General features: G+C 47.2%; 1 protein-coding gene across 5 annotated transcripts in view; it reads right to left on the bottom strand.

The window, feature by feature from the left end:
* The window catches only part of TTC7B (tetratricopeptide repeat domain 7B), a 249,804-nt gene that overhangs the window by 112,591 nt on the left and 123,625 nt on the right, over nucleotides 1–13,588 (bottom strand). For all 5 annotated transcript variants that reach the window (XM_035727914.1, XM_035727915.1, XM_035727917.1 and 2 more), the window contains one exon: nucleotides 12,043–12,180. In XM_035727914.1, the coding sequence (XP_035583807.1) occupies nucleotides 12,043–12,180 (138 nt within the window). The remainder of the gene's footprint in view (nucleotides 1–12,042; nucleotides 12,181–13,588) is intronic.

The following is a 13,588-nucleotide window of genomic DNA, read 5'->3' as shown; positions in this document are numbered from 1 at the left end:
CTTTACAAGAACTGCCCCGTTGCTTGTCCTAACAACCCTACAAGGATAAGCAGCTACTTTTATGGTCCTCCATTTACAGACGAGGGCACTGGAGCACAGACTCCAGTCTGGGGTCCCCCGCGTGACTATGTGGGGTGCCAGTGTGTTGGTGGAAGAGGCAGGACCTGAATCCGGGCAGTCTGGTTCCAGAGTCGGGGCTCTGCGCCACGATACTTGGCTGTCTCTGCAACTTTAATTACAGACATGTCACTCATGCTTAACTTACCAGGCCCACTCATGCTGCATAAAGCAAACTATAGCTAAATAAAAGGCCCCTAAAAATGCCACATGTTCCCTGAACTATTTTGGGGATTCAGCAGTATTTTTTACTGCTAATGGGGCCCTTGCTCCCATGGCCTCTTTGGGATCCCCGAGGCTACAAAGCACTCAGGCCTTTCCAGCTTGCAGAATTTTTGAGAAACCTCACAGACCCCATGAAACCCACTGGCACCACAGCCAATATCAAAGGCGCTAAGGTTGCGTCACTCAGGCATTTCCCCTCTGCTGCCATGTCGTTCACGGTTTGGACCTCCTTCCCATAACTAAAACAACCCATAACCCATAGTAAGTCACAGGTGTGTCATAAAGAGAGTCTGGAAAGACAGGCTAACAACTACAAATTCGCGCTTCACCCCCAGTTCTGAGGTGTTTGAGCTCTGGCATCACAGCCGACGGCCCTGTCCTCCTGGGGCTCTTGGCATCTTATAAATAGTGATGACTCGCTGGCTCTGGGAAAGTGCCCAGAGAGCTCCAGGTGCTTCTGAAAGCCCAATGCCAAGCATACCACTCAGATTATATAGCATGTCCTTCCCTGTGTTCCCGTAAACCCCGAGAGTATACAGCCCCTCAGCAGCTCAGGTCAACATACCCCGGTAACAACATACCCCAGTAACTCTCCCAGAGAACACATCTGAGAATAAAAGGCACTTGGGTTGACCCTGGAGGCATTTGCTATCCACAGCTTCGGCTCCTTAGATGGCATGTTTGCTCACCCAGTTCTGACTACCCCTTTCAAACACCCTAATCATCTCTGTATAGGACAAAGGAAAATTTTCCAGCTTTGATGGAGTGGTGGAGATTGCAATCAGAATATATGCTGTAAAATGAAGTAAAATAAAATAAAATAGAAACATTCACATTTCTGTAAGGGCTCCGGTCTGAAAGAAGGACCAATAAAGTGGACTTTTGAGAACATGTGGGTGTAACGTGCACTGGGGGCAGCAGGGAAGAGGCTGCTTCCGGTCCCACGTAGCTGGTGGCCGGGAAGGCGACAGCAGTGGCAGGAGGCCAAGTGAGAGCAGTCACGTGGTGAAGGCACAGGCCCTGGAGTCCAGAGCCCGGGCTTTACCCAAACTCCCTACTCACCAGCCATGGGTTGTCGCCTCTGGCTGCTGAGTAGGGAGTCTGACCTAACATGTCAAATGTTTAGAAGGGTGTCTGCCACAGCAGATGCTGAGGGGCTCGGGCTCTGAGGGGGAATGAAGGGGAAAGAGAAGAGCCCTGGGAAGGACGCCGGGGTGCCGGTGGGTGGCAAAGGAAGGACGGAACGGGAGACAGGGCAGCGAGATTTCAGCCCTTTCTTGCTTGCGGTGTCCAGTGGAGAGGCGGCAGTGTGGCCTGGCCAGAGGGACACGGGACAGATGCCTGGGTCACGCACACCAGGCAGTGGTGACATCCCCGAGCCACTTCCCTTGTGAGAAAAGAAGGGGCTGTGGTGTTATTTCTACCGGGAAAGACAGGTCCATTCACCGTCATCACACTTCTGCCACCTCACTAAATCCCAGATGACGTTCATGTAATGCCACAAATATTTGGTAGAACAATAATTAGACTCTAAATGGCATCCTAATCATTTGAGTGAGGTCGTCAAAATGCCACTTGCAACAATGTTGTTCCCTTTTGGGAGCAAGAGCTCCTCCTTTCTGGTCTCTTATTTTGGCTTTTCAGAGACCAGCCACTTCTGAGGGGGCTCCAGGAATGAGAAGCTCTTTTGGCACAAGAAGGGACTTAGCAATTACCTTCCTAGTCCCCAAATCCCAATTACATGAACTGGGTGCGTGGCCATGGAGCTGGACACTAAGCACAAGCAAGAAAAAGCCAAAGCCTATTTTTGGAATTCAAGAGTGAGAGTCAGCAGCCAACACCCAGGGGGGAGGGAGGGGACAGGAATAAAATAATCAAATACCCCTCAAATTCAGCCTGGAGCTTATATCTAAAATCCATCAGTATTAAAATAGAACAAATAACACAGCAAACTGTCTTCATTATTCATCCCTGTGGGCAGGTTGGCCATGTCCTAAAAGTTCTTGTAACAGAGATCCTTCAGTTCATGGGGAAAATTTTCTTTTCTACATCATATATCCTTAATGAGTTAGTTGATAAATGCAATCCTTTGCAGTTATGTAAAATTGTGTTTTTTTTTTTAACTTTAACATGGTACATAGATAATATTTCATGTCTTTACTTTTAGCAGTGAAAACCTAAGCAATTGGGACATTTTGGACCACTATCTGTAGGAGAGTGCCCGGCCTCGTTCTTACTTTACAGATGGGGAAACTAAGACCCAGAGAGAAGACAGGACCCGCCCAGGGTGACAATGGCAGACCTGAAATCCGAGCTCTGGTGCTCAGTTCTGAGCCTCTGTTTCTAAATTAACTAAAAATAAAAGTACACATGACAGTGGAGTTTGAGAGATCTACTCAACAAGAGTCTGGGTCCAGGAAAAGTTTCTAAAAGTCATGCTTATGGGACTCTCAGCTACAAACAAAAGTCTCCCCGCCACCGCCCCAGGTTTTGAGGAAACAGATGATGCCCGTCAAATCTTAATAAGATTTCTCCTCTGAAATGAGAAATAAAATAGAGCAAACCCCACGTCCGTGCCCCTCTCCATTTATCTTTCTCCTTTAAAACACCAATACTGATCCAAGCGAAGGTTTCTCAAAGCTTTATTGCTTTGGCAAATGCTGAAATTAAAGGACACCACTGCCTCTGGCCATGGTGGGAGGAGTAGAGAGTGGGCTGTTTTTCAAAGGTCACGGACTTTATTACAGAATTTGAATGCTGGACGCCATCCTCTGGCACGCTCTCTGCTCAACGATATGTTGAGCAACTCGATCAAGTTTGCCTAGCGAGGGAAGGGTCTCCAGGGTCCTACTTAAATGCTATTCCATCTGCCGCTGTGCTGATGTAGCTGCTCCTTGTTATTCTTGCAAAATGAATCACTAAATTCAAGAACCGGGTGTTTCATTCGTCTACCACCTCCTCCTCCACTGCCTCTCACCTTGGGTCTTCATCTGTTCTCAGTCCTCCTGCCCCGGCTGGGGGCACTGGGTGTTCGCCCTTCAACTTCGGCTGCTGCTTTGCCCATGCAGGGATGGAGGGAGGGAAGTGAGGAGTCAAGGTAATAGCGACGCAGGGGCGTGTCACACACAAAACAGGTGCTCAGTGAATGCTTGAATGAAGGGAGATCCAAGTGAGGATCCATTCTTCCGGATACCCTTTAAGGGGGCCACCCGAACAAGAGAGCACGTGGGGAGAGGACCCACAAAATGCTGAGAATCTGAGGTTAATGCACGTGGCCTGAGCGCCAAATCTGACCCACAGCTTGTTGTCAGAGTCCAACAGCTAAGAGTCATTTCATAGATGAACATTTGCCAGCAGTTGGATGACCGGAAATACTGACTTTGAGCCCAAACTGAGTGAAATGTTATCCTCCAGAACCATCCCATTCTTCTCATTGGTGGACCCGTATTACAGAAAGTTGTACTCACTACTGTATTTTGAATTTAATCAGTAAAAATTCTGTGAAATTTCTTTCCTCTCTTGTCATACCTACACCATATCCTTGATTTTGCCTCTTGGTTCTCAAAGCCTAAAATATTTAGTGTCTGGCTCTCTTTATAGAAAAGCTTGCCAACCCCCAAACTAAAGGAATGGGATACTTTGTGCTAAAGGGAAGAAGGCAATATAACAGTTGTCTTCAATCTGATGGGTTGCCACTGAGGCAGAACTGGACTTGCCCTGTTGTTCCAAAGAGACAGAATAGGGGGGAGTTTCAGGAGACGAACTTCAGATCCATCCTTTCTAATAACCAGAGAAGAATAGAATGGTATGTACTATAGACCAAGAGCTGTGCTGGCTATTTTATACCTATTGTCTCAGCAAGCTTCATAACTATCTCTGAGGTGGAAGCCCGGAGTGGCTCTTTCCAAAATCACAAGCTAGGGAAGAGTCGTGCCAGGATTTGAACTCAGATATGCTTTGACTCCAAGGCTGGTTTTTTCCACTATTCAACGAAAGACCCTACTAACGGTCAAGCATTATCTGCCAGGGTAATCACAGAGGGACATTTACTTGAAAGAGCAGACTGTCAACACCACTGATAAGAACGGTAACATGCACTGTGCATACACTCTCGCTTCAATCCTTACAATAACGGTAACTGATAAGAACGGTAACATGCACTGTGCATACACTCTCGCTTCAATCCTTACAATAACCCTCAGAGGTAGGTCCTATCATTATCTGTATTTTCCCCATAAGGGGACAGGTTTAGGGAGGTAAAGGAATCTGCCCAAGTTCATACTCAGCATGTAAAGCAGCAGAAATGAGATTCAGACGAAGATCTGATATCTGAACATGAGACATTGTTAGGAGCGCAACATTATCCAAATGATCCACAGAATCAATACAATCTCTATGAAAATTCTAACAGTTTCTGCAAAATTTTGCAGAAATGGAAAAGCCAATCTTCAAATTCATGTGGACTTGCAAGGGGCCCTGAATAGAGCAAAAACAATCTTGAAAAAGAGCAAAGAGGGAGACTCACACTTCTTGATTTCAAAGCTTATAAGAAAGCTACAATAATCAAAACTGTGTGGTACTGGCATAAGGATAAACCTATAGACCAATGGAATAGAACTGAAATCCAAGGAACAAACCCACACATCTACAGTCAACTGATTTTTGACCAGGGTGCCCAGTCCATTCAAAGGAGAAAGAATGGTCTCTCAACAAATGTTGTTAGGACAACTGGATTTCCAAATGCAAACAATGAAGTTGAATCCCTACTTAAAATACAGAAATTAACTCAAAATGGATCAACATACTAAATATAAGAGCAAAAACCATAAAATTCTTACAGGAAAACATAGGAGTATATCTTCATGACCTTGGATTTGGCAATGGATTCTTAGATATGACACCAGATGCATGAGCAACAAAAGAAAAAAAATTGACATAGAGAACTAAAAGCTTTTGTGGATAAAAGGACATTATCAAGAGAATGGAAAGACAGCCTACAAAATGGGGTAAATATTTACAAATCATATCTGTTAAGGGTTTATTACCCACAATAAACGAAGAACTCCCATAACTCAAGAACAGAAAGACAAACAACCCAAATTAAAAATTGGTGACGGTCTTGAATAGGTATTTCTCCAAACAAGACACATAAATGGCCAAAAAGCACATGAAAAGCTATTCAACATCACTAGTCATTAGGGAAATGCAAATCAAACCCACAATGAAATACCATTTCACACCTACTAAGATGGCTATGACAAAACAAAACAAAATAAAACAAAACAGAAGTAAAAAGTATTGGCGAGGATGTGGAGAACTTGGAACTCTTGTGCCTCGCTGTTGGGAATGGAAAATGGTGCAGCTGCTGTGAAAAATAGTTTGGTAGTTCTTTAAAAAGTTAAACACAGAATTACCATATGAGCCAGCAATTCCACTCTTGGATGTATACTTAAAAGAACTGAAAACAGGAACTCCAGTATGTGCACGCCAGTGTTCATCGCAGCATTATTCACGATAGTCAAAAGGTGGAAACACTACATGTGTCCACCAATAGAAGGATGGATAAACAAAATGTGGCATACACATACAAGGGAAAATTATTCAGCCAAAAAAGGAATGAAGTCTGATACATGCTATCAGATGTGTTATCACAACAGAGTGGAGCCTCAAAAACATGGGGCTAGGTGAAATAAGCCAGACGTAAGACACAACTACTGCATGCTTCCATTTAGGTGATGCCAACTCACAGAGACAGAACGGAGATGAGAGGTTACCAGGTTAGGGAGGGAGGAGGGAATAGGGAGCTACTGTTTGATGGGTAAGGAGTTGCTGTTTGGGGTGATGGAAAATTTGGAAATAGTCATGAAGGTTGTACCATATTGTGAATGTAATCAATGCCACTGAATTGTACACCTTTTAAAAAGGTTAAAATGGCATATTAAAATTCACTGAGGGCCATAAAAAGGGAGAAATGATACTTAACTTCCATGATAGTGCAAATGTAGGTGCCAGTGGTCATGTCAATAGCTGAGATGCTTTGGGACAGGCCTGCCATGCAGGGTCCTGGTCCCTGCTGGGTGACTCCCAAAGCTGGACCAGAGTTGGGATCTGTACAGTGCTCTGCCCCACAGTGGGCCCAGCTCTTCCTCTGTTACCTATTTCCCAGCTACATGACCTTTACCCTCTGGGCCCACCTGGGGAAGACCTACTCATTGCATATCCAGGGAAAGTTTATCTCAAAAATCAAAGGAAAGGTAGTGGGGCGAGAAGGTACATTGGCTTTGAAGCACTGGTTTATTCAGCAGGTTTTTACTGAACATCTACCATGAACTAAATATTCTGCCTTCATCTCTCAGAAGGTCAGGTCACACCGACCCCTCCTAGGGAGCTTGGCACCCAGGTCAAAGCTGGGCTTCTACAGCCCGAGTGGGGCTGCACGAAACACCAAACCCTAATAGAAACTGACAAATGGTAGGCCTGTTAAGCAGACTTAGACGTTCAAGTGTTTTTCACAATGCTCCCTGATTAAATAAGTGTTTGGGTTAGGAATGTGTAAATGTCCCTTTGGTACAAGCACTAGCCAGACAGTTCTACCCACAGAACTATAATGTTGTTGAGATTTACCATAAACAAATGAATATGAGTTCAACAGGGAAGATAAAAATATCATTTCTGTCTCTAAAGCTGCCATAGCTATGTAGAGGGGACACATACACCCTTCTAGAGGGACCCCAGAACATTCTGTCAAAATGGAGCCATTAATAGTCAAATTCAAGAAACAAACCTACTTAGCAGTTTGGGTTCATTCTAAAAAACAGAGGAAGCAGTGCTTTGCTGCTTTACTTTTAATAGCATGGGTTGTCATGCCAACTAGTGCTGCTATTTAAATTGAAGGGGGAAGAAAGAAGTGTTCCTTCCTACACAAACCTTTCAGCAGGGCTCACAATTAGTCTTTTAAAAACACGAAAACTCATTGCACTGGAGATATGGTAAACATTGTGCTTATATTTAAACCTGTCGGAATGAGGATGTGATAAACCTCTGGTTTGTATTTCCTTTGTACAATGCTCCTTGCCCAGTATCTGGCTGCGTGGTGCCCTAAAAAGAAGAAAGGCATTCTGTGGGCACGTGCCAAGGCAGCCGATCTTGGGATGGGAGAGGAACCGTCCATTCGGAATAAACACCACTGAAGAAAGAGACAGAGACGACAGTTTTCTCACCAGAGTGGCTCTGCTCCCCCAGGGAAGGCACAGTTCCTAAAAGGCTGGGTCTGCACCATGCTGCAGGACACACCAGAGGTGTCAACGACAGTGGGAGAGAAGATGACAAGATGCGCTAGGCACCGTGGCAGAGGGGCCCCGTCCTTCCCCCCGTCAGTGTAGGAGTGCCGAGGGGCCCAGCTCAGCCGGGGAGGCGAGCCAGCAGAAGGAGAACATGCTGTGTCTGATGTGGTGTGTTGATGTTGTCTGGGGACAAGAGAAGGCAGGAAAGTCTGAGGCAGGGGAAGGACGTAAGGCGTCTTCTCTCCCAACAGCCTGGCCATTGTTAACTTCTGTTTCTAAAAGGATCCAGCTGGTATAAAGGAAGATCTGTGCAGCGTCGCTGAGGCAGGGGGGACCTGCTCACGGACCAGCCGAAGGGGTCCTGTCCCAAGACGTTGGGGGGCTGACAACCTGGCCCCATGCTTTCTGTTCAGCATTCTCTCTTACCTCTCTTCCGTGAGAGCAAGCCATTGGCTCCCGGATCCTCAGGCCTCATGCCCTTGTACCCCCAGGGTCTTGAGGATGAAGGTGTCTCTCTGCTGTGAGACTTTCTGATTCCTATCGGCCCTTGATGCACCAGCAGTTTCTCCTCTCCCAAGGGCACCCCAACCTCTTAAATGTGGCTGCAAGCCCCCCGGTCCGTTCACCTGAAAGGAACACACCTTGCACTCACCAGTCTTCTCTAATCAGTTGTCTTTTCGTGTCTTTCTGTTTCATCTCCAACCAGACTGGAAGTTTCTGGAAGCCAAAAAGACCTTCTTCTTTGTGCTTCCCCTGTGCCCGGCAACTCCTGGGCATATGCTGGTGGGAACAGCGCAGCAGCATCCAGCTGCCATGTAATGAGCTCCACTCCGTATCACGTAGCAAGTGTCGGGCTCTGTCCTGAGTACCTTACCTAGTTTAACGAATAGCCTCACAATGATCTGAGCTAGGTATGGCTACTGTCCCCATTTTACAGAAGGGAAAACCAAGGCATAAGGGGTTAACAACTTGCCAGGATCACACAAGTGTAATCTGTGAGTGGCAGACCCAGATTCCAAAACCAAGCCCCCGAACACAAGGGCCAGGGCTCAGGACACGCTAGGTTGCTGACCTGGGTTTGGGGGCTGTTCTCAGACAGAGATGGGGTGGAGTGCCAATGGAGGGGAGAAAAATGAGTGGGAATATCTACACTAGCACACATATGACACTACCTCATTCCTTGAAACTTGCATAAATGTACGTGCATTTACTCATAAAGAGACACATGCAAAGATGGTCTCAACGATGTCAAGGGGTAGTCTACCTCAGGAGGGCGGGACTCTAAGTGACATTTATTTCCTTTTCCATACTTGTCTGTATTGTTTAATGCTTCAAGGAGTCTGCAAGGTGCTGCATGTTGCAAAAAAGATAACCGATGAGGTCACTTTCATTATGGGAGGAAAAGGAAAACAAAACAAAAGAAAAAGAAAAAAAAGCGGGAGATGGGAAGAAGAGCCATCAAACGTTTCTGCACAGAAGGGTGGCGGCCACTCTTGGTGTCTCAGAAAGATCACTTTGGCCACCATGCAGGAGGCGGAGACAGAGACTGACTATACGACCATGATGAATGACAGCAATGACAATCACTCGCACTCACGGGGCCCCCAGAAGTAGCACAGGAAGTTTAAAATCCAGCTGTCCCCACAGAAGCACTGCTCCCCAGAGTCAAATGCCCACCACCAGATAAATGGGTGAACGAACTGTGCTGGATCTACACAGCAGAATGTCATTCAACCGCAGGAAGGAATGAGTCCTGATACGGGCTACAGCTACAGCACGGGTGACCTGAAAACATTCCGCTGGGAGAGGCCAGACGCCAAAGGTCACTAACTGGATGGTTCCAGTTATAGGAAATACCCCAGATGGGTAAATCCACAGAGTCAGAAAGCAGATTGGTAGTGCACAGGGACTGGGGGAGGGAGGTGGGGGACAACTGCTTCCTCGGGACGGGGTCTCCTTCTAGGATTTGATAGAGCTGATGCCTGCACTGCAGTGAATGTACCGAATGCCACTGAATTATATACTTTAAAATGGTTACGTTTATGTTACGGGAGTTTACCCCAATGAAAAAACAATACAGTTAGCCTTTTAACCTAAAGCCCTGAGAAAATGGAAGGGCAGATGATAAGGAAAAAAAGAAAAGAAGAAGAAGAAAAAGAAGAAGAAAATGCCAGCAAATGAAGGGAGCAGGACCCTCGGCCTGGGACCAGAGGAGAGAGGGTTTGTGCTCAGCCAAGGTTGGACCTTCTGAAACTGAGCACCCAGATGCCAGCCGCTTTCTCCTAGATAGGACCTGTTTTAGTTAAAAGATCTGAGATGACAGGGTCATCAAATGTTTGTTGGGGAAGCTCCAACTGCAAAACTAAGTAGAAACAGCAAGGTTGAAGCCATGTAGTCAAATGCTTTACTATTGGAAACAGACCCTGCCCTCCCCAGCACCAGCCACAGCAGAGGGCAGCTGCCTGCGGCTTGGCTGCCTCCCCCTGGACTAGGGGCCGCTCGTGGGCAGGGTCCATGCCTCGCGCATGGCGGTATCCCGGCCTTCATCACAGCGCCTGGCTCAGAACAGGGGACCGCATATACGTGTATTACACAAATGAATGTCCTCCATTGTGTCTATCTTATCAACTGATTTTATATTTAGTAGATAAAACAAAGATATGGTATAAAATCCATAAGCTTTAAGGAATGTACAGTGGTAAATTTCCCTTTCTCCCACCCTTGTACTCCATCACCTACGAGGCAACCTCTGGCCCTGTCCCCATCGCTTTAAATGTGACCAGTGCAGTGAAATTCTGAATCGCAAAAGCTCCAGCAACCAATCGGACCACCTAGTGACTCGGGCGTCAGGTCATTCCCACAAGATGGAAGCTACATGTGATACCAAGATGAAAGTCACTGGAGTGAAAACAAGGCCCCAGTATTCCGTGCTGGGAGGAGGCACATGCCAGGCTTGCAGAGGAATGCTGCTAAGGTGACAGCCGTCCCCCTACAGTCATTCATGGCATGACGAGAAGTCCATGGGCAGGAGCCATGCAGCCAGCCAACCACGCCAGCCAACTCAGGCTCCTCACACCTGGTTCTGACATCTGAGAAGTTCAAGCTGAGGAAAGGCCATGCTGCTACATGATGGGATGAAAGGAGACATGCCAACCGCAACCAACCTCGGACCCAGAGAGATGGTTTCTTTAGTGGTTTGTCTAGAGGAAAAAAAGTTCACCTGAAAAGGACTCAACTGGGAGCTGGGTGGCACGGTCTCCATGGACGGACCCCACGGTGGACACAGCAGACAGGCACCAAGCTGGCTGGGAGGGGAGGGTCCCAGGAAACGGAAGCACGCAGAGTGGGTAAGAATCTGGGCAGAGTCCCAGGGGGTGAGCCATGTGTGACAGGAACATCCGGGCACACTGCTTTATCTAGCCAGACTGAGAGGGGCTTTTTTTGAAGACTGAGTAACCATTGCCCTGAAGAGTCACCAAACCAAAGACTAAAAAAAGACCCGAGCCACGCAGGCTCATCTGTCCTCCCAGGCTCCTGCCTCGTGTGGCAGGCTAGGGGATGAGCTGGGCGCTCATCTGATTCCAGCCAATGTGTTACTATGTTTCATTCCCTGTCCCCATGCCCGGAGGCTGCTGCAATGGGTATAAATTTAGAAAGAAAAAGATAAATAACATGGAAAAGTCCACTTTAACAAAATGAGTTGTTTTCTTTCCTTCTTTTTACTCCACTAAAGAAAGGATAAACCGATCGTGTTACTTATTCAGCCCACACCCTGGTGGAATTTGGTATTCTGGGCAGTAGCTCGATAATGCATCACCGCAGCCCGAGATTAACTAGGCTCTTCTGAAAACTGTAAAACAGTCAAGCTTCCATCCTCAGTGTTTTTTAGAAGCTGAAGGAACAAAATGACAGGACCTCGCACAAGATCTGTAATCAACTTGGGTCTCTTCTGAACAAGCAAAAGCCTTTAAATGAAGACCGTGCTTATTGACACGGATGCCAATACCAGCTCACCTGACAATACCCCGTGCCCAATGGTGCCATTCCATCAGGAGTTACGCATCGATGTTTTAAACAAAGTAAAACCGGCTGTCTAAGGGAATTAGGATCACAGATGGGAGATTTTGGGTGATGGCAGAAACTACCCTGCAAGAGAAACTGCTTGAGAAATGCTTGCCTTTCCTCACATGCAAACTCACAGCCAGTGGGTTTAGGGGCCACTGGGAGGAAGTCGCCACCAGTGAATTCCATGATCCAATCATCTAGCCCAACTCCCGTTTCACAGAGTGAAGTGACAGGCCAAGGTCACACGGCTGCTAGGGACAGAGGAGTCAGGACCTGGTCTCACAGCTCTTCCCAGTGCTGCTTCTGCTAGTGCCCCACCCCAACCTGGAAGTACCAGACTCAAGGGCTCTACCTCCGACAGCATCTCATACTGGCCTCTTCTTCCAAGGGCAATGGTCAGTAAATCATAGACCACAGATGCACTCTGCAAGCTGATGAGGCGGTCACTCTTGTGCTCGGGTATTCTGCTCAGCACAGCGTCCCGGTTGGCCTGAAAACAACACAGAAGAGAGAAGCAGATGGTGAGCCAGCTCAGGCACACGGCTATCATTTTGTGGAGAGAAGCCATCTAGGCCCTCCTGCCCCTAAGGGCTTTTGCCAAGGGCCTGGAGACAAGGGCAGGAGTAAGGGGCTTGTCACCTTGGGTTGATTATTCAAAACCCCCCCAGCACCGCAGCACACGGTACGGGGCATTATCCAAACACAAAGGCCTGGAGGTATGGGCCTGGAGGATGCTTGGTACCTGTCAGCAGGCATTGGCAGGAGGCTTTCGGAGCTGATGCAAAGCAGGGTGATTTCTCCCGGCCTCAGGCTCCCAGCCAGCCCTGCTGCGCACACAGCCAGGGCTCTGGGGCAGCAGACTCACCCATCGGGTGGGGCCCTGCTGTGCCTCGCTTGTCGGTCCGGCTCCTGCTGTACATTAAAGAGCGGGGGGGGGGGGATCCCCAGTCCCACACTCCCATCATCAAATGGTGCCATTAAGTTCCCTCAGTCCTGCAGAGACGCGTCGTACTTTTCCTCTGCCACTAAAGCAACATTCAGATCCCTATATGGCACCTTCATTGGATGAGACTACAAAGACTAATGCGATCTTGTTTAGGGAAGCACCAAACAGCTGTAGAAGAGAGAGCAAGAAGCAAGCCGATTTTTGTTTTAAAAGATATTACCAGAGGACTCAGGAGAACACCTTGCCTGTTGCGTATCTCCACTGCTTGGCACAGAAACACAGCAGGCACATTCAAGCTTATTAATCTCATCTCTCTAGAAATCAAATGCTCTTTACAACAACGTGTTTTCATTACTTTTGAAATTTAATTTCTCGACAGAGTCTCCAGACACATCACATGTATTAGGGCCACTAACCACTCTAACCATTTTCCTTTCCTCCCTGCTAGGGAGTTCAGAATCAATTAAGTTAGATTTTGCCTGTCTTTTCTCCCCCTGCTAATTAGCAGAAGTTTCTGGATCTATGCATCCCTAGGAGGACAGAAAGGGCCCCCTTGGTTTCTCCTGTGAAAGTGGTAGGTGAGGTACCAGGGTCCCTGGTCCGGGCAGGCTGATGGCTATCCTGCTGCCTGACATGCCCACACACCTCCTCTCTCACTAATAAGACGAAATGCCTTCTCTCTGTGTATGAGTCCAAGGCGCTCACTTTTAGCCACCCATCCATACTTACTCACTTTAAAACTCCTTGCTCTTAAATGTCAAAGACAAATAAGAATATATAAGACAGGCCACTTCCTACCAAGTGAGTCATCTCTTCTGGATACAAGCCTGCTTCTGAAGATTTCATTCTAAGGTTTTCTTGTTAGGAGCAACTTTGAGCCAACAAAAGAAGCTCTAAGGGAAACGGGGCCCTGCTATAAGGAGTCTCATTTTATTTACTTGCTATAAATGTT

The sequence above is a fragment of the Zalophus californianus genome, chromosome 6 (assembly GCF_009762305.2).
Source record: "Zalophus californianus isolate mZalCal1 chromosome 6, mZalCal1.pri.v2, whole genome shotgun sequence".
In the NCBI taxonomy this organism is placed as follows: Eukaryota; Metazoa; Chordata; class Mammalia; order Carnivora; family Otariidae; genus Zalophus; species Zalophus californianus.
The sequence above is the reverse complement of the archived record's forward strand: the minus strand, read 5'-3'. Positions and strand labels throughout refer to the sequence as shown.